General features: G+C 47.4%; 2 protein-coding genes across 5 annotated transcripts in view; one reads left to right on the top strand and one right to left on the bottom strand.

Moving 5' to 3' along the window:
* Tg (thyroglobulin) overlaps nucleotides 1-21560 on the top strand; it is a 182859-nt gene that overhangs the window by 139434 nt on the left and 21865 nt on the right. Inside the window, exon 42 of the mRNA XM_075960884.1 lies at nucleotides 21239-21403. Coding sequence (XP_075816999.1) covers nucleotides 21239-21403 — 165 coding nt within the window. The remainder of the gene's footprint in view (nucleotides 1-21238; nucleotides 21404-21560) is intronic.
* Sla (Src like adaptor) overlaps nucleotides 1-21560 on the bottom strand; it is a 49803-nt gene that overhangs the window by 23764 nt on the left and 4479 nt on the right. The window contains exons 2-3 of one of the 4 annotated variants that reach the window (XM_075960888.1): nucleotides 18014-18123; nucleotides 8117-8232 (exon numbers count right to left, since the gene is read on the bottom strand). The gene's annotated coding sequence lies outside the window, so the exon portion shown is untranslated. Of the gene's footprint in view, nucleotides 1-7135; nucleotides 7339-8116; nucleotides 8327-18013; nucleotides 18124-21560 lie in introns of those variants that run through there. The other 3 variants (XM_075960887.1, XM_075960886.1, XM_075960889.1) reach the window with 3 other exon arrangements.

Genomic DNA, 21560 nt, shown 5'->3' with positions numbered 1-21560 from the left:
GAGAGCTGAGTTAATTAACGCTGGTCCCGCCTCTCCCTGACCTCCTTCCCCTTCTCGGAGGGAGGAGTGTCTCCACCTCCTGGTCCAGGTGGAAGGACTGCAGGGGCTCATCACATTGTCACATTCTTCTGCCTCCGTTCCTAGAGCTAAAGCTATTTTTCTGTGTGGTCTTTAGCCTTGGTTTCCACTTCTGAACAATGAGAGGAGTAGGAGAGCGGCTCTCCAGACAGGGGGCCTTTTTACCCCACTTCATTCTAGCAATCAAGACTCCATGGATTCTGGAAGATTAGTAATAAGAGAAAAGAGCCTTCATCATTTTTACAAAATCCCACTGGGGAGAGTATGAATTCTGTCTTTATATCTTTGGGATGGAGATACCAGCATTTCTGCGAGCAGACCCTACGTTTTTATCCTAAGAGGGTAAAGGGTCAGAGGTTGGCCCAACTGCCTCGGGCTCCAGTATAGAAACCCCATCATTCTTGGCTACAGGCAGCCTGCCCTCTGTGCAACCATGCTGCTCTCTGTCCTCTAGAGGACGCTGGACAGTGCATGTCTGCCCGCTGAGTGCTCCAGAAGGCTGGGCTGTCTATGTTTTCAGCAGCCCTTCTCTGCTCCTCCCCACCCCCTCCACTGTGGGTCTGCATCAGGGCAAGGGGTCTGCAGCTCCCAAGCTGATGGCCTCCCACAAGAGAACCATGTGTCTTTCCTACACAGCACACTTACTGCCCTTGTCTGCCTGTGGAAAGGAAGGATAGCTGTGCAATTTTCAGACCATCAAAAAGAGAGAACATTGAAAATCAACCAGGGGCAAAGCAGAGTCCACTCTGGGGGGCACATAGGAGCCAGCCTTCACCACAGCAGGCATGAATATAAAACCTGAGAGGCCAGCCTTCCCTTTGAAGGAAGATATCTTCTACAACTTGACACCTAAAAAGTATTCTGGTAACCATCTTGTAAGATCTGGGATCCAGAGACTGCTAGTCAGGAGCTTCGGTGTCCACTTGACATGTCACCTCTGGTCACAACAGTGATACATGAAAGAGCCACCAAGCAGATCAGTTTTGCTCTGTGCTACACGGCGCTAAGCACTGTAACTACTGACTGTGCACTCAGTCCAAACTAGCTGTGGGCTGAGGTTTCAGAACTAGGCAGAGGTGATGCAGAGGTCAAAGCAGGCTCCCTTGCTCCAAAGCCCACACTCTCCCCACCTCTGGGGACTTGCCCTATCCTTTTATCCTCCCTCCTAGTCTGAGAAGATGACAGCAAAGGGATTCTTCAAAGTCACCGGAACAAAACTTGGCAGTCATAAACTCTGAGGGGAACTGAGGGAAAGGAAGGCCAAGGGGCCTCTTAGAGAAAACACAGCCATGACTGGAAGCCTAGGCCTGGCAACACACTGTGGGAAGGAGAAGGTAGTGAAGGCATTCATGAAGGCTTGCTGCTATTTCAAGGTGGGGGGCAGGGGTGTGAAGTAGATCCTAGACTTGCCAACACTCAGAACTGTGGCACGCTAGGTCAGAATGGAAGAGAAACTGGTGACCATGCTGAGGTAACATGTAAAAAATTACCTTTGACCATAAATATGTAATGAATGTATGATACATATTTATGGTCTTACAACATAGCTCAGGCTGGCCTAGAACACTGGATCCTTTGCCTGAGCCCCTGACATGCTGGGGTGACAGGCATTCAGCACTCTGATCAACTGCATGAAAATGTGACAGCATATGCATGCATTAATATATCAAAGTAGCCCGCGAAACTTCCCCAGGAGTTTCCAAGAGCTCTCTCTGGGTGTGGGTGCTATCACAGGTGAATGTGTGAGTTTCTGGGGTGCACATCTCTGTAGTCTCCATACTTGTCTTATGTGCATGAATCAGTTTTGTGCCTCAAAGCTGGGCAAGACAGAGAGAGCTCCGCAGGAGGGTCTGCAGAGCCGGATTAGCATTGCTAGTTCGTGTCTCCACTATCCGCTTACTGGCTGTGTGTCATGTCTCCACTCCCTGCTTACTGGCTGTGTGTCTTCAAGCCACTTTTTTCACCCTTCCTGGCTCTCTACATTCTGTTCTTTTCTACCCATTTAAGATAGATATGTATGCTCCACAGGCTTGTTTGGGGGAATTAAATTGCTATGTGTAAGTAGAGCTGAGGTGTGTTTGGTAAATAGTAGCCCAAATGTACCCACGGCAGGTCCTTTTGTAGTGCCAGTCATTAAATAACTCACTGTGCCAGCTGAGCAAATAAATCACTTGCCCTTTCTAGGTTGTGTCGCTTCATCTACCCTAGCCCTACTTCCAAGGCATGACTGGCCCCTGTATTTCCATGTCTGCTCGAAACTTGTTCAGTGATGGCTGAGGGTCTGACACTGCTTCAGAGAAAATAAAAGCTGTCACGGGGGCTTAATGCCAGGCTCCACTGAGAACCTGGCAGGATTTCCTGGGGTACCTCACCACATCCTGGCCTCAATTGACAGGTGTTTCTCCTTGAATAGGTGTAGGAGACTGCCGGGGCAGCCTGCCCTGTAGCCTCTCCATTCCTTACCCACTGCTCTGTCCTGCTGCCCATTCCTGTTTGCAGCACAGACAAAGAGGTCTGGGCCACTGCCTCCATCTCCTAGGGTACCAAGTAATGTTGGTACCTACACAGCCAGGGTACTTGATGATCCAGCCATCCTATATCTAACTCACAGGTGGATGAAAAGTTTGATGGGAGAATGACTTAGGGTTTTCCCAGATAAGTCAATCCACACCCATGGGTGGCAGGTGGCCAAGGATACCAATGAATGTGGTAGAAACGTATCTAAAGACATTATAAAGCCTTTATTTTTGTGACTTGATTGCATGAACATAAATTTTATAGACAGAAGCATTGCTTTACAGTGTGGAAAGGATTAGACAATGCCTAGTCTAAGATGGTTTAAAACTGTTAGTCTGAATGTATTATTTTGAAGAAAGTTTCCCCAGGAGCTCAGTATACAAAGCAGACCAAGTCAAGTTGCTTCTTAGCTCAGATATGGCCTTGGAAAATGGAGGAGGAGGAGGCTGGGAGGGACTCCCAGGAAGATGCTACCATGTGCACAGGAATCTGGGCCCCCAAACTAGCAAGGCTGTGATTTCTTCATGATTTCATCTTTCCCAGCAAAAGTTCCTTTTGCTTTTCATTCATACATATGAGTCACCAACATGACTCACAACCCTATCAGCAAGATAGAAATCTGGGTTCTGCCCAAGGCAACATGCATAGCTGATGGTCCCTTCCCTAATACTCAACTTGGCGAGGTTCTCAGGTCTGGTAGCACTAGGGCATCTGCCCTCCCACAAGGCCCAGGGTAATTGTTACATTTGATGGAACACTCTGGCCACTACTGTGAGCTGAATGCTGACTCTGAGTTGTTGGGGCCATGACTGTCCATTGCTTGTTGATTTCTGTATCGTTTCTTCCCCTCACAAACCCAGAGCACGGACCTCAAGGAGATCAGAAGTAGATAAAAAGAAAGCCACAATGTACCCGACAGAGCCACTTGCAGTAACCTGGCCATCACTGAGCAATCAGTACTGAGAAAATCTCTAGTTTGGAGTGTTTGACAATGTTTGTGGTGAAAATGTCATGCCATGACCTATTACTGGCTTCCTGCTTTACATCTCTGGATGTGTAGGACCCATGGGCCTCCCAGCAGTACTAACTGACCCTGGAAAGTTGAAATCAACAGCCTATAAGCTGACAAAAAGTTCATTAGAGTATATTTGTTATAGCATGTGATTGGTTCATATGGCATCCATTCAAGTATACCATGTGCTTTGATCATATTTACCCCTTTACTCTCTCCTGACCCTTTCCAGTGTCATTAGCTCCTTTCCTTTCCCCAATTATTGTCCCTTTATTACCTGCATATATGTTACATAAGTATGGGGGTGTACACATGTGGTGTGTGTGTGAGAGAGAGAGAGAGAGACAGAGAGAGAGACAGAGAGAGATTAATTTCAACATAAGGGAGAAAATGTAATATTTGTCTTTCTGAGTCTGGCTTATTTTATTTAATATGCTGATCTCAAGTTCCATTTTCCTAAAAATAGCCTAAGTTCAGACTTTGTTATAGCTGGATAAAACAGTTGGCTATGGATGGATGAATGGATGAACAAGCACGTGTTCTTCACTGCCCTGTTGATGAATGTCTAGGCTGGTTCCTTATCTTGGCCACTGTATATACTCCTGCAGTAAACACAGATATGCAGTTCCCAGTGTTGTTTGCGGACTTGGAGCCCTTGGCTCCATGCTGAGGAGTGGGTTAGCTGAGCTGTGTTGTGATTCTACTTTTAGATTTTTGAGGAAGCGCCATATCGATTTCCTTATTGGCTAGACGGTTTCTATTCCCAAAACGAATCAAACCATCTTCCTCCTGCCAGTTTGTGTGGAATCCCTACCACCCACAGACATCCTCCTTAGTTTTCACAGGAAAGGAGGCACTGAAGTCCATGAGCAGCCACTGTGAGGAAGGCCTCCTTTATGCTTAAAATACTCGGACTCATTTGATGTCCAGAGAGCTCTACTTACAAATGAGAAGTCTGAGTCTCAAAGATCTTAAGTTACTTTCTTAAGACCAGGGAGCTCATTCAGGGAAGGGGTCAATTTTAGCGCTTACTTTTTCTCATTCCTAGCTCTACCTCCTTCTGTCATGTTGACCCCAGCAAAAGAGCATTGTCCTACTAACTGCAAGTGCTTTGTGAGCTGGGCTCGCTTGAGATACCCTGCTAGGAGATACAGAGATCTGTAGCTGGCTGGGTCTACTGTGTCTGACCACTGGAGGCCCATGCCTATTGCACAGTGCCTAGTCAGAAAGTTGGTTCTTGGATTCAGGGTGTTGTCAATCCTGTTGTGAAATCATGTGGAGGGTGATTGCAATCCTGTCATGAAGATGAATTAGACACATTTCCCTAAGTTTTGCTTTCCACACATTAAATATACTTTTTGCACATCTTTAGCACCCATAGTGGGCCAGCTCAAGTGCACTATGGGCAAGTTACTATCCTTCCTTGGGCAGCCATCTGCTGCTTCATCAAATAGTAGGCCGACCAGATGGAGAACACACTATGCTCGTCACAGACTGGGGCTCATGAGTCCCAGAGGCCTAATCCACACCAACAAGGGCCATGGGCATGGGTGGACATATGCTGAGGACTTCTGATGTCACTTTCTTCAAAATACCACCTGCCTGGACCTCCACAACTCCATGGAGCATGTGATATTCTACTCAGTTTCAGCATTACTCAGGAAACAGAGGCCAGAGAAATTACTCAACAGTAGTAAAGGCAGGATGTGAACCCAGACCTCTGCCTCCAGAGCTGGCTGACACCTTTGATGCCCTTGAGCATTAGGAAATGGTACAGTTACCAATCAAGAGTGTCATGTCATCCCAGGGCAACTTTCTAAGGCTAGATACAAGTACTCTCAATGGAAAATAAAAGCATGACCTGCATGTGTCTAGTACCTAATATATGCACAATAATTAGATGTAATAAATGAAGATGTTGTCCAGCATTACCCCAGGTTGTCTGTCAAGAGAAGTGAGACCCCACAAAGCTGTCTGACAACAGAAGTAAGGTACACTACTCCTGAGGCCTCACATATAGCTGTAGCTGGAGTTACTGTACTCAAATAAGGTCCTTCCTGAATGGCTCTGGGATAGGAGGAAGTGGTTGGGACATGATGTACTTAATTTCTTTTCAGAAGCTTGGGTAGATTACAAGAGGAAGGAAGTCAGTCACATGGTATAACTCCAGTGTATATGCACTGAAGGAACAGACATATAGATGGAAGTAAGGGTGACTAGATGGATGGACTGGTGGATGGATGGATGGATGGATGGATGGATGGATGGATGGATGGATGGATAGGCTGATGTTTGGGTAAGTGGGTGGACAGATGGGTAGATGGATAGATGGAAGATGATTGAATGGAAGGGTGGATGGATGAGTGGTTGGGTAGATGATGGGATGGACATACAGAGACTTATTACTAGAGGTACTCATATGTCCATTCCTCATGTGACTAACAAATGGTTTGCTCTGATTTGCTAAGGATTCTTAATGAGAATTTTCAGTCTGAACCCATGGCAGAACTGTGGTAAACAGGCTCTTGATCAGTAGGAAACAAGTCATTATGACCAACCCATCTCTATGAACACAGGAGATAGATGAAGGTGGTCTGAAAAGAGTCATTTCTGGGTTTAAGAAGTACACTTTGCCATTCCCAGTTTCCCAGCCTGAAGAGAAAGAGATTTCTCTCCGTTAGGAACAGGTTCAGTTTAGTGAGATGGCCCTCCCACTGATGAGGTTTATTTCTGTTTAGTGGAACAATAGCAGAAATCTGTCTTCAGAAAAGAAAGGGAGTTCCATGTCTTGGCTTTGCAGTTTGACACCACTGTACTTAACACTGATAGCAACCCACATTGTCTGTGGGATTAGGCAGATTTCGCCTGGCTCAGGAATAGCATTAACAGCTATGGTTGGATGCTTAGCATCTCCTGCATGTTACACATAGCATGCACTTCTTTCAAACACCACAGAAGTTAGGCTTCTTCTGATAAGAATTAAATAAATGAATAGAAAATAAGCAGACATTCAGAGAGACAAAGGAATTTGCCCAGAGTCCCACAGTCCTTTGTGGCAGACCTGGAATGCCTCCCTAGGTACTCCTGTCCTAAAGCTGTTTAAAAACCCGATGTCTAAGTAGATTTCAGTATGTCTATCCACAGGTTATTACACTACTAGAGTGTTTTAACCATTTTGCATAGCATCCGTTAACTGGAAAATATCAGTCACAACAGAAGTTGCCAGCACTCTCATCCCTCTCACCCTAGCACAGCTCGGTTGAATAGACTTGAAACTCAGCATCTTCTAGCAGCCCTCAGAACAACAATCTGCAAACTACAGGATGTGTGTCCCCTAACACTAAAGCGCTGCTGTCAACAAAGACCTTTGTCCTTCACACTCTCCAAGGCTCTTCCTTCCCCTCTCTGGGCCCTTAGAGCTCCTAGCTGTTTATATTTCCCTACCAGCTGGATGACTGAATAAGTCGGTTAAACTCTCTGAGCCTGATCTTCTCCCCAGTCAAAAGCAAATAACAACTGGATACTTACAGTGTTCTGAAGACTGGATGAAAGGAACTTATTCTATCTTCCCTGGTCACTCTGCACGGCAAACATCTGTTCACATCCCATACACAAGTCGAGGCAGGCCACTCTGAGGCTCCAGCCCATAGACCTGTGCAGGTCCCCTAGGCAGATCACTCTGAGGCTTCAGCCCATAGACCTGTGCAGGTCCCCTAGGCAGATCACTCTGAGGCTCCAGCCCAGACTTTTCTCTGATGCCAGTTTCTCCCAACATGCAGGCACCCAGTTAACCCCGCAGCACGCCACGTTTCTTAGGAGATTCTGTGTTTTCCACATTTCTTTCATTTATATCATTTTATGATTTTGAAATTTAAATGCTTTGCATGTTGGCCTTCTCTTTAGCTCTTCCTCTCCTATCTGCCTACTTCCTACTTAGATAATTGCCAATCGTCTGTGCTGCTTTTCCCAGGAAGATTCTAGCCACCAGCCTCCACAGGGCCCTACTACTGTCATTCAAGCTCCTCTGTATCTTTAGACACAGTGGCTGGCTGAGAGCCCTCACCAAGCACCTACTGTGTGTCTGGACCTACATGGGCATCATGTGTATGCTACATACACTCATCCCACCAACATCTGTGTGATGCAGGCAACACTGTTTCTATTCCAAAAATGAGAACATGGAGATCTATAGTGGTCTAAACGACTTGCCAGTGATGACCTGCTCAGGGAAACATAGCTGTCACATCCTAGCTGTTTCTTCAGTCAAACTGTCTCCTGGCAGGCAAATGGGCTGCCCACCAGCCTGCCACAGTACTCCCTCTTTCATATTTAGCTGTTTAGCATCTTCGGGGCAGTCAGGGTGCTAGGAGGTAGGACTTCACCAGTACATTCCCATGCTCAGTTTCAGGGGTCCTTCTCCGGCTCCCGGAAGCCCAGCCCTAACAATTACACTCCAGAGAGCTCCTAAAGTCTCTCCCCTCCCTGTCCCAGCCAAGGTTCCTTAAATACCTTCAGATGCCGCTGAACATGGCCTCTCCTGGGAGTTGGCAGCAGAGGGCCACCAGGCACGGGGTCACCAGCTCTCCATCAACTGCGGTTGCTCCAGGCGGAGTGGGCCACACAGACTGGAAAGGGAACACAGGCACAGCCCATGTTATCAAGCAGGCTGCAGAGTTGTAGTTGCTAAAGGGCCGCACACTTCCTCTGCCGAAACAAGGAAGGCAAAGGCGCAGGGCTGGCAGGAGGGCAGGTTCCTGTTTTCACTAACCCACAGAGCAGACTTCTCACTGCAAGGACGGTGATGGGGAAGAGAAGGGCCTTATTAATTCCTTTACAAAGCACTTGAGAATATAGCCAGCTTGATTGTAAATTGCCAGGGCTTACAGAAACTCACTTTTTCCCTCTCTCTTTCTAATTAAAAGGCAGATGGGGCTGTGAATTTGCCTGTGCATGTCCCCAGAGCTCACTGGGCCCAAGGAGGCTGAGGATAGCTCACTGCTGCCTTCCCTTCCAGAGTTTTCTTTCATTTTTACAGTTCTCTTGCTACAGAACGTAGCCAGAACAGTCCCTGGAGCTGCAGCTCTGCTATAGGCCGGTTTCAGCTGTCAGAGACCTACGACAGAGGACAACTGCCCCTGAGCATAGCAGAACTGGCCAGCAGCACCCCTGGGCACAAAACTCACCTCTGCTGTGGTGCTACCTGAAGAATTGAAAAAGCTCTTGTGATAGAGCTTAACACAGAGAAGGGAGTGGTGGCAGATGGGAGCAAGGCGTGATCCCTGGGGGATCCCAGATTCAAGGAGAAAGAACTAGAAGCAACTGTGTTTTCTTGAACAAGTCGTTTTAACCAATGGAGGCCTCCGTGTTCTCATCTGTGATGGGACACAACACAGATGACGTCACAAGGAGGTCAGTGCTCTAGGAGGCAAGGATATTAGTTTTGTGGAAGGAGGTTCCAGTTTGTAGGGAACACCTATGTGCTGACATACTTGATGAAAAGGATCGTTCTGAAATAGTTTGCTAAACAAATACACTGGGGGGGGGGGGAGGCAGGGAGAAGAGAGGAGTGAGGCAACTTCCATGAGGACTCAAACGACAGGGGACCTGGGTCCATTGCTCTTTCAATATTCCCCATGGTTTGGAAATAGAATATACATGTGACTTTAAATAACATATTGTTATAGGTACAGTATATATAATTTCATAGTGTGTGAGTCTGTGACAAGGAAATCTGTGGGCATGCTACTAGGCAAGGGGAAGCGTGTTTCTGATCAGAAAATGGCAGCCAGCAGTGCCAGGATGACCCTCCTACAAGCTGCTTTCTGCCATTCCCATTCCCAAAGTAGAAAACCCCTCAGAGAATTTAGTGATATCCCTCAGTCTGCAACTGGTCCCTACAGAGCCAGAGGAAAGTCGGGGCTTGTGTCTCAAGGACCCCACCCAGCTAAGACCAAGGTAGAAACTCAAGATAGTCATTTAGAAACCTCCCTGGGTGTCCTTTACAAAGATAAATTACAAACAGTGGGGCAGTATCTAAATTTAGCAGTGCTGTGTACTAGACATACTCAGCTGGCTTGTGCAAAGCCAGCTCTGTGCAGGGCATGCTGGGAAGGTGCAAGCAGATGGTGTAAGTGGCCGAAGTGGGGAAGAGCAAGCAAGTGGAATCAGCTGAAGTGGGGCTTTCCCCCACATGCACACCGAGGTGTGTCAGAGCTTTGAAGGGAGGGACACTCTGAAGGCAGGAGTGAGGGGACAGCTTTTCTGCACCTATTGGGAAACCCTCAGGCTTGAATTAATGCACTCCTGATGCCGGCATCCCTTCAGTTAATGTGGTTGATTGGAGTGCCATCCAGTCACTAGGATTCAGCCATGATGTGGCCCTTATCAGAGCCATCAGACAGAGACCTGGAGGGCAGGCCACAATTGCACAGTTGCAGGACTGCTCTAAAGAAGACATGGTGGGCACGGGGACAGTGTCCACAGGTGGTGGTGGTTAGGGACAAGGTGTGTGTGTGTGTGTCAGAAGAGTGGTCATTGAGTCATTTTTTCAGGGGTCAGATAGCCTCAGAAGAAGCTAGGGTGAAGGGTTTACACTGAAGAAACTACTGCTATGACCTTGGGAACCTGGAGCACATGAGTGGCAGAGGGAGGGAGATAGGTACTGGATAGAGTGCACCCAGTCCTGACCTCAGACCCTGTAGGGTCAAGGTCTGTGGGAGAGCAGAGGTCCTGCCAAGGAAAACCATGGTGATTTGCCTCAAGGGGCTCTCCTTCTGCTCTGACAGAACCCTTATGTGGTTCATCTTCCACCCTCTACCTCAGAAGTGTGCCCACCACCTTCCTCTGATCCACAAGGGTGGCCTGAGCATAAGAACCCTGTCATTTTTTCAGGCATATGTTTTGAGATTCGTTCATATTCATTCACCAGCCTTGTGTATCACTTGGATTTTGCCAGGCACTGTGCATACTCAGTACTGTGTGCCAGTAAAATGAGACCCTGTCCTCAGGGTGCACCTGGGAAAATGTTCCCTCCAGTTGCCCAGGCCCAGCACAGAATGGATCACATCCTGATGCTGAACACTGGGTGGAACAGGACTGCAAACGTCTATGTCCACTCAGAGCCGACTCCACTGAGATGACATGGATGGATCTGTCCATCCTTGCCCTTGAGTTTATAACCTAAACTAGGCAGGGAAACCAGCTAAAAACTACAGACTAAAAGCAGAAGTAGGGAGGGAGCCTGGAGAAGAATGCGGAAGAGTCCTGGGGCCAGCTCTGCAATGCACTGAGGTTTAGCAGGATGAGACCGGATTTCATCCTTACAGTGGGGTTTTCATTCAAGGACATCAATGCCTGGAAGCGGCACAAAAGCTAAAGATAGGAGGTAGCCTTCCATGGGACTCAATCTAAGTGTGTGCTCAGTCAGGCTGAACTATACTGGCAATTGACAACAACCTCTCAAGAGGTCACAACTTAGGGTCCCCAAAGGCACTCAGGACCATCTGTGTCACATTTCCACAGGGCTTCGCAAATTAATTAGCTATCAGTGCCCAGATAAACAGCCACAGGGAGACACCAAACTGTCAGCCATGAGTGAGCCAAGGATCACTCCATGAAGTGGGACAGTGTGGTCTACCCTTGCTAAGGTGGCAAGATGCCTTGTCGGGAATCATTTGCAAGAGTCCCCAGCTTGAGCTGGCAGCCTCCCAACTAGAGCAACTTGAAGCTCGTTTCTCCAGCTTTAGTTCTCCTGGAGGTTTCTGGCTCAGGAAAAAATACACTGTAAGGCAATTTGATGTTCCATGTCAGGAGTATAGGATTATCAGCAGGTCCCAAGTCTGGGAAGTTTAGGTTTTGTTTCCCTTCTTCCCACATAAACATTGAGAATAACGGATGTTGGGGAAGTCTACCTCAGGAGCTGGTAAGTAACACTTAAATAGAAAGAATCAGGTACCAGTGACCTAGGTTTCGCAGTTCAAATGCACTTGATTCCTTTCCTGCTTCTGTGGACACCTGCCTCCTGCAGGTGTATATCATCCTCCTGGGTGACTCGGAGCTCACCTGATCCCTGTAGATCTCAGAGCTCCTCCACCCAGAGGCAAAAGCTCCCTCTTGGATGCACCTGCGAGTTGATTTTACAACGTAGGAGTCAATATCTAGAGATGGAGTCCAGATATCTAAGGGCTGGACCTTATGCAGATTTCCAAGTCACTCATAGAGCCTAATACCTAATACTTCTACCTCATGAAGAAATATACATAAATGTTCTAATGTGACATTAAATCATCAAGGCTCCCTTTTTTGTGGACTCTTGGAAAGACTAAAGTGGATCTGATACATGGGCACCGAAGGCCGTGAATCAGTGTGGCCCTGTACCTGCCCTGAAGAAGTGACCCACAAGTATCCACTGAATGAATAAAGAAAGGAGACTGTATCTAAGGAATGAGACCATTTGCCTTATTTCACCTTACTCTGCCCTTCCCATGTAGGGGCAGACAGGCTGCATCCTGCTTTGGCTTAGAGTTAGAGAAGCGATCTGCGGGGAGATCTGAATTCACCCACTGCAGCGGAACCTGAATGTATCAGGCTCTGTCTCTGCAGGAAGTTTCCTGGGACTACAGCTCCTCAGCAAAAGTAAAAAAGCAGAAGCCCCGCCGCATGGCCCCCTCTGCTCATGAGAGCTGCACAAGTACCCTGACTCATTAGAGCCCCGTTCTTCCATCCTTGCTCAATGAAACCGGCTAATATGGGCTCCAGAGCCTGTGTGCTTCTCAGCCCTGTAAAGGTAATTTTACTGACTTTTAGATGTGCTAGCTCTCAAGCCGCCATTTTTCTTAGATCCAACTCAGACACTTATCTGTTGAAATACTTGTGATAGAACCTCTGTGGGCTAGCACAGGGCAGAGCTATGGGGAGACAAGGCTGCCACTTGCTCCATCTTCTTAGGGTTAACCTTGAGTGGAACAGGGGACAGAATAGGCTGGCATGGTGGGGGTCTCTGGTGCACAGGGACCTCAGAGGAAGCATCTGGAAAGGCTTTGGTAACTAATGTTGACCAAAGTCTGGTGTTCAGGGGATCATAAAAAAATATGTGAGAGTTCGGTCCAGCTAGACTTTGACAGGCTCATAGAATGTGTTTTTGTACCTCTTTCTCAATTCCTTTTTCTTGTGGAATGACTTCAGTTTTGTCTTGTCTGGAGTTGATGATGATGTCAGTACTGGCCACTGAGAGTCGTCTTGCTTCTTTCCCTCATTCTCTGTCCCTCTCAAATCTACTAGGCTGATGAGTAAGCCCCTCTCTGTCCTCTTCTTTTCACGCTGTTCCTGTTCTTACTGTCCTGGGCCCTTTGGGATTACTCATCAGGGTCTCATGGACGATGCCATGTGGCATTAGGCAGGATGCAGGAAGGCAGGCATGGTGGTGTCTGTCTGCAGCTCAGCAATGTCTGAGGGTATAGAGTAGATTGTATAGCGTAATATATCCCTGTCCAAGGTCAAATGGTTTGCTGACTTGCTTGCTACTATTAACAGAGCATAACCAGACCCCAGTAGCGGTGTCCTCCTAGCTCCCCACTTTTCTCCAGCATCTCCTTACCATTTGACTAGTCACTTCCTCACTTTTGATCATGCACCCACAGTCAAAACCTGAGAGTGATCTCTCAGGATATTCATAGTTAGTCATAAACTGTTTCCATAGGTAACTCAGCTTATGTACATGGAAACTGAAAAGAGTGGCATTTCTGAAAAGATATTGATACTTATATGCTCTGGAACTTTCATCCAGGGCTTCAGTGGTTATCTTTGGGTATCCCATTCAAGAGAGAAGGACACCGGGGAGGAAATAGACTGTTTCTAAACAGGAGTCTTGAAAATGTTTTTTGAAATCTTACATTTCACTCATCCTGGTGTCTTCAGGGAAAGCCCGGAGATCCTCTGAGCTCTGCTGAAGAACAGAGCAGTTACAATGTCTTCCCATAAAAGGGCATTGGGGTGGGGGAGTGCTGAGGGTTGCTGGACCCCACAGAAGACATTTTTCAAGGGTGCCTGGTAAGACCAGTCACCATCTCTGCAGGCCTGGGACAGGTGTGTGCAATCAGTGTGGTACAGCATCTGTACCCTATGTGGCCAGAGAGAGCAGATATGCATGGGGAGGGGAAGAGGTGGGAGATTGAGGAAGCAAGTTAAAAAAAAAGAAAGAAAAAAGAAAAGCTGCCTTCCCCCAGATCTCAAAAGACCTTGAGGCCTTAATCATATTCTGCTGATTCAAATTCCCTGGGGCATCTTTGTGCCGAAGCTACTGGAATTAGCCCCATAATAGAGCAGCTCCAAGCAGCAGCAAAGACCTGTACTGGGATCTGGAAACAGCTGGCTGCCCGCCTGGTGATAAAGCCACTGTCCCAGCCTTGTCACCTCTCCGCCACATCACCTCATCTCATGAACAGCCGCCCCAAAGTAACTGGCCAGCTACCTCTGGGTATTCTGAACAGCACAAAAGGAGCATGAGCTCTCTTTTTGGTGGCTTTCATTGAAATCCCAGCTCATGCTCTCCCGCGATGCCTTCCCAGGCCTGCATGTTCCACTTAATTCCTCATGACGAGATTTTATTGGCAGAGGACGAACAAGTACAAGATTGGCATTGATGTCATTTAAGTCACGGCCACCCGGTTAGAGCCAACTCTGTAAAATCACCAGGCAGGGTCATCTCAGCAAGCAGTGATTCGCGATTGATTGCACCAGCAGTGGGAGGCTGTGGAAATAGCCTCAACTGAGGTGAAACTCCAACCCTAAAGGCCTCTGGTCCACTAGAGCAGTAATTCTAGTTCAGCCTTCCTAGTATTGTGACCTTTTAATACAGTTTCTCATGCTGTGGTGACCCCCAATGATAAAATTATTTTCATTGCTACTTCTTAACTGTAATTTTGCTACTGTTATGAACTGTGAGATAAATATCTGTGTTTTCCCTATGGTCTTAGGTGACCCCTGTGAAAGGGTCATTCAACCCCAAAGGGGTTCACAACCCACAAGTTAAGAACCACTGGACTAGAGTCTGCTCTGCCATTTTAAAATTCTAGTTTCAGTATCAATAAGTTTAGTAAACATTTATATGGAGAGTGTTTAAAGGGTTACACCATCTTGTCATATCTGTGATTTAATTTGAATTCACAAGGGCTCTCTAAAATATTGCTTAGAGTATCTGAAAACATTGGTACTCTTTACTGGAAACTTGCTACACATAAACTCTTTCATGCTGCCTCAAAAAATTCCTCCTAACAAATATATAAGGAAAGTATTTTCTCACCCATAATTTAAATCCAAGAAAGCTTCAGCCCAGGGACTTTAAATAGCTTTCCTAAGGTTGTGTAGCTGATCAGTGAGTGCTGGACTTGAGTTTGGGCTGATGACCTGATACTCCATGCCTCAGTGCCTCTCCTGTGACATTGCTACATATCCACTTGACAGATGAGGAAACTATTACCCAAGGAAAGAAGCTAAGTGCTGTTGTGAGCAGAATTTTGCAAGAGTCCCCAACCTGAAAGCCCATTTTCTGACTCGTCTTCCTATGTCTCTTCAAAATAACAATAATTTGCACTTGCGTTCATCTGACAGGGTTGAAGGACATGATAGGAAATAGAGTCCAAACATGGAGCTGCAGAAGAATGTGTGCTCTTCTTGTAGAAGTACATCAAAACCGGGGCAAGAGACTCCAGGAGGACCCAGGGTAGCCTTTGAAGTAAGGATCTGTTGGAGTGGAGAGCTCGGAGGCTGTCAGTGTCCTCATCCTGGTGGCGATTGGGCTCAGACCATGAGATGAGGAAGTGGGCTCTGCCAGGAAAGTGCCAAACCCATCTGTCTAAAAAGACTATGAGGACAGCAGGTCTCAAGCAGGCACGGGAACCACAGGTTACAATTCAATGGGTCAAAAGACAGTTGGCTCTCGAGAATGAAGACGCAGACTCCACCTTGGCTATCATTAAGGTGACATTTTTCAAGTGTGCCTAAGCCTGGAAAGTCAGTCATCTTTAACTACCGTACCTGTAAGTAGTTTCTGACAGTCAGAAGGTGATGGAGCTAATTAAACATGACACATGTGACAGGTAGCAAAAGGTGTTTGTCCCAGACTAGTCCTGTCTGCTTCCAATGTGAGGTTTGCTGTTGGAGCCAATCCTCTCACCCAGACCCTTCTCCTCGGGGACTTGTGTTTCATCTCATCACGTGTTTCCCTGTGAAGGTTCCTTCAGGGACCGTAGCCATACTGTTTACTTGTTGATTTGGTCATGTGGCAAGTGTTAGTGACTGCTGTCCCCTTGGCCAGGATCAGTCAAACTATAGCATGGAATCAGTTCTTAAATGTGACCTAAATGCTTTTCTAATTGCATCTGCAATACTAATTCATAAAGACAGTGACACTGTTCTTGAAAATCTAAGGAGCTGGTGTAGCTCCACAACTGACTCATTATGAGTGGATATAGGGTTGGGAGAACTGGCAAGGTTGAAATATCCTTGCAATCCAGAGAGGGGCACAGGTAATAGGGGTGAAAAGTTGGAACAGACTGTCTATGAATCTCACCTGGATTCTGCCATCTACTGGGGCAGTGTATTATCATGGAAAATCACACTGGAATCAGAATCCTTGGATCTCAGCCTCTTCTACTGTGTACCAGCAAGCTATCAAACCTCTTTGACACTCTACCTATGTCTACAGAAATGCTAGGATGAAGTAGGGGCACACATAGAAAAGCATCAAAATAAGTAGTCTGTGTTCCTCTTCTAAGCCCACTCTAGCATATGGAGAATCGGCTCCATAGGCGGTGGGTCTGTACTGTGCAGAATGCAGAGAGGTTGTGAACATCAGACAGGATACTTGTTGTGTACCTGTGGACAATGTTGTGTAGCCGTGGCCTTCCCAGTCTGCAGATGTGACACCTCATTTTCAGAACCCTGTGTGAAACTCACCTCCATCAGGCACTCCCAACCCCCATGGGAGAAGAAAGAGCACATACCATCCTGTTCTCTGGTCACCCTTGTAAGCCTCTTCCTTATTGACTGCCACCAGCCAGCTACTTATGAGTGGAGAATGAAAATTCGTGATATGATGCGTTGCACTAGGCTGGGTGGTAGTAGAGCATGGGGAAAACTAAAAGCTTTATAGTTTGGGCTGTCATTACCAGCCTCAAGATCTTATATACCTCACCTCCTCATCCAGGACTGTGGTCTCTTCATCTGTAAAATGGGGAGTGGGGGTTGGGAAGGTTGCTAATAGGTAGAGGGTTGTTGTGGAGATCACCAGATAAAATCATAAATAAATTAAGAGTCCCAGCTCTTAAGAGAGCGCATGTGAAGACTGAATGCCTTTCACTTTCCCTGTAAGTGCGGGCACGTGTGCAAACCCATGGACACATACACATCAGTCACCTTCAAATTCTACCTACAAAAAGCACCCCCTTGGCTGTTGCTTGCACTTAACTCCTGTTAGGAGGGCCAAAGTAGACCCCTCCCATCCAGAAGGCCAAGGATACTAAGCAATAGCGAGCCACACCTTGGCACTTCTCACCCCGGTTCTATAGCTTCTGCTAACTAAAACCAATAACCAGCAATTTCAATGAAGAAGAAAAGAGAAGTGAGCGGTTAGCCCATAGGGTGTAGTTTCAAGATGAAAGTTGTATTATCTGTTGTCATCACTCATGTTAGAATTTGCCAAAACTGTACTACAGACTTCAGGAAAACTCACAGGCTCGGGGATCAAGCAAAGAGATGACTTGAGGCTAAGGGCATGCAAGAGAACGTTAGCACAGACTTGGATGGCAGCCATTTAAAAAGTCTATTTGCTGAAGTTTTCAGGTCTGTCTTTAGGTTCTCCTTGTCTCTCAGAAGCATGCTCTGATGCCAGTGCCCATGGGACTCAGTGACAGGCTTAGATTTGTATGGATTTCCAGAAAATGAAGGGTACAGAGCAGGGAACCTGCACTCTGGCTCTGCTCTCGGTCCAGAATCCCTGGACCACAGCCTGGGCTGGGCCCCTGCCTCAGCTGTTCCCTCCTCAGCTGTTCCTAACTCCTCCAACAAAGAAGAGGTCAAGCTACATCCTCTTCTTTGTCCCAGTTCACTTCTGCCCTCCATGTCTATAGGAAAATGGTGATGAACATATGGCTCTAGCCAGTGATGAAAAGATCACTTCCCTACTCTGCCCTCAGTCGTCCGCACTCTGGAGGCACTCATAATCAGTCATTGCTCAAGGGCCTGCTTAATGTGTGCTCAAACTACTTCAGCCTGACCATGGACAAATATCAGCAGTGATATTCCTAAATACCAAACAATAATCTGTCCAAAAGCCCCCATGGACTTCCTGTAGTTGTAGAAGCATGCCCTGTACCCTAGGGTTCACATCTTCAAGGTGATGCCTCTCACCTGGCTGTGATTGTTTCCTGATCTTACTTATCAGCGACTTCTATGCAGATTCCTTTCCTCGTCCTAGAAAGCCCAACTGTATCCTCGTCCTTCTGTGTGTTGGATCCCACCTGTAATACATAGAGAGGTCTTTACAGGGATGCTGGGATCTGGAGACCACATCTGTGTTGTCTTCAACATTCCCAACCCTACCTGCCATCCTTCCCACTCCCCCAGGGACCTGGAGTGCCCCCTTACACTCATTTTCTCCCATCAAAGTCAGTCCTCTCAAGTCCTGCCTCTCCTCTGTAGGCATACAGGTGCCCCACACTGGCTTCTTGGAGTTCTCAATGCAAAAGAATTCTAGGCTTTCTTTCTGATTGCAATCACAGAGGTCTTGTCTTGAGGTCACTCTTATGTGTAGACTGCTAAGCACAGTCCGTACTTTGAACAACTATGGATCTGACCACTTCTTGGGGACTTAAGGCATAAGACTCTACATAAAAATCTCAGACAAAATCAAAATATACTTAGGCTGGTTCCCCTTAAGTAGCTGAGTGGTTGAATTCACTGTAGTCCATAACTCAATGGGAGCTGGGGGTGAGGGTACTCCTCAGGGTGCTGCAGTGCAGTGGGGCTGTGGAGTTGTATATCTGCTTCCTCCCAGCAGGAACAACACATGGGAAGAGATACCACCAATGGTTAATACCATTCCCAACGCTAACTAGTGTTTCCTGTCACTGAGAGCTGATTACTGGTGTGGGGTGTCTTGTATCTTCTTTGGAACTGTTGATCCCCTTCCATAAGAAGACAGGGGAACTTACAAACCAGCAGGCAACACTGAAACCAAAACGTCAGTCTGTCTGTTTCTATAGGCAGGGCCTTTCTAGTGGGTGTTGTTGGCCCCACCTTCTCACGGAGATAGGCAGGGACCAACGGCCACAGATAACCTACTAATGCATGGCCGGTAGAGTGTGGAATGCTGGGTGGCTGCCTGGGGTGGACTTCGTGTCTGTCCCTTCCCAGCTGTGAGACAGGAGGTGCACAGCTTCACTTCTGCCCACTGCCTGGCACCTCTAGAACCAGGATTCGTGGGTTGTGCTGAAGATGGAACAAAGCTAGCCACTGCCTGCCTCTTGCATTTGTCGTCTGTCCCTGAGCTGAGTCCGCCATAGCCCATGCAAGCCTGGGTGCTCACTGTTGAGGACGTGGCTGTGGGTTTCCCACCTTCTCCTTCCCCGGGGACTTCCTACCTCACAGTGAGGATACAGGAGCACTGGAGAGTGGTGGAGAACTGAGGAGCATGGGGACTCTAGAAAGAATGTAGAGCAGGCCTCTTGGGGACTCCTTTCCTGCATTCCTGCATAAGAACATTGACCCTTAAGGCAGAGCCATCAGGGTATACCTGGGGTAGCAAGACTGTCACAGAAAATAAAATTGTGCCTTTGTTGCTTTATCTGCTAATGACTTCTTCAAGGAAGGCCTGACAGGGAGTCCTCGTGGGGCACACACTAAAGTCACAATTTCAGGATGACTTAATCAGAGTGACAGAGTTGGAGTTCCTGCCTGCTCCCTTTCCCTCTAAGCTCAGGCTTACTTTTCCCAAGCTCTGTTCAGCAGGGACCATCACTTCTGAGTCCTAACAAATGCCCCCCAATGAGGGCAGCTTGTTTAACTGCTGATTTTCCACCAAGAACACAGTTTCCTTCAGAAAGATTGATTACAACAGAAAGAGAGAGGAAAGTTTTCTAAGCTATCTCACAGTGTCAGCGAAGCCCACGCCTTTACCCACTTCCTCCCCATATCAAGAACCCCAGCTATTTATAGCTGGCAAAGAAAAAAAAAGAAATAAAACTGAAAACATCAGAAGCCCACCCTGAAATCCTCATGCCTTCAGGCATTCCCATAGGCAAAGCTGGGTCCACTTGGCATCACCTCCCATTCCCACGCTTTGCAGCGCAGAATGCGGGGCTGCAGCGGGAACCACTTCTGGTGGTAGTGCCATTCTGTTACAAGAATATATCAAGGAGTTTCTCGGAAAAGCTGACCACTTGGTGTTACAAAAATAAATTGAGGGTGTAAGACGCACACTCAAAATAAATTGCCCACTGTGGTTCATTGCCAAGATCACTGCCCACCTGGTCCTGGCAGGCTGCGTGTTTGATCTGTACTGCTGTTGATTCTCATGATGAGCCTGGTAAATTCTCTCTTGTTTATAGATGCTGATGCTCAGAGGATCTGGTCTACACATCTTGCAGGAGATAGCAGCAGGCAGAGTTTAGTGTATAAAGCACAGAACCCCCTTCTGCTGTCTCACACTATCTCTGGTCTGCAGCCCAGGCTCTCTGACTTTATCTGGACAGTTCAGGGATGTTGGGAAGGGCTCTGGTCATCCGTCTATGTATAGTTCCTGGGTTTACAGTCCTCCTCCTGCTCATCCTATGGACTTTCTTGTCCCTTCAATGAGTTCCTCACTGCTGGCCTGGCCTCAGGTCCCGCCAAGACCTAACAACTAGACATTGATATGGAATAGGTATAGCACTCTCCCGTCAAGAGCCTCCAGGTATGTGTGAGAGTCTGCCTCGCAGTGACTGAGCACTTGACCACTGTGCTCAGGTTCCTGATGTGCCTCTTATTAGCAGTGGGATTCTCAGAGAAGCTGAAAAAAAATGAGTTAGGAAAATAATCCAAAGGGTGCAAGACTCACACTAGGGAGCCTGTAGAGGTTCGTTGCCAAGATCACTGAGTCTAAGCTCTCTTGTCTGGTTGCATATCTGACCAGGCACCCACTTTTCTATACCTCTGATATCTCTTCTGTTACGTGAAATGATGGTGTCTTCTGGAGGGGGGAGGGAAAGGATCTATTTTCATAATCAGCTACATCATAGAGTCGGGAAATCTTGCTGCTTATGGAGCTCCCTGGGGGTAGAGGTGGATGCAGTTATAGCTTTCAGCATTTTTTTACCAGAAGCCCTTCCGGTCCCTGTTCAGAACCGTCATCCTTTGCCTCTGTATACTTCTTCGGCTGCACAGTGAGCCTGGAGATGAACTTATCTGTATCTTCACTAAACAGATAAGGAAACCAAGTTTTTCACATGGCATACTGCTACACGCTGGTCAGCCCTGACACCCACACATGTTATATCTCCAAGGATGCTAGGTATCTGCTAAGGCCTCAAGGTCCCCAGCCTAACTGGCAGCCAAATCCATGCAGACTGTCAGCCCAACCCCCATCCTTTCTTCCAGGGAGGTTCCGCACTGTCCCCAGCTGCAGTCATCAGCCCAGACAGGGCCCGACAGCAAGCTGTGGCCTTGGCAAAGGAGGTTGGATGCCCTACCTCATCAGTCCAAGAAGTGGTGTCCTGCCTCCGCCAGAAACCTGCCAACATCCTCAATGATGCTCAGACCAAGGTAGGCACTGGTGTGCATGCAAGGTGGGGAGGGACAATCTCTTGTCTTTACAAAGGGAAGACCAAGGCCTAACAAGGAGGTGCAATGATCCTTGCCACCCAAGCTAAGCATCCAGTGGATGACCAACTAAAGATGAATTTGTCTCCTGAGTCCCAGT

The sequence above is a fragment of the Microtus pennsylvanicus genome, chromosome 2 (genome assembly GCF_037038515.1).
Source record: "Microtus pennsylvanicus isolate mMicPen1 chromosome 2, mMicPen1.hap1, whole genome shotgun sequence".
NCBI classification, from domain to species: Eukaryota; Metazoa; Chordata; class Mammalia; order Rodentia; family Cricetidae; genus Microtus; species Microtus pennsylvanicus.
Note: the sequence above shows the minus strand (reverse complement) of the source record. Positions and strands in the feature narration are given on the sequence as shown.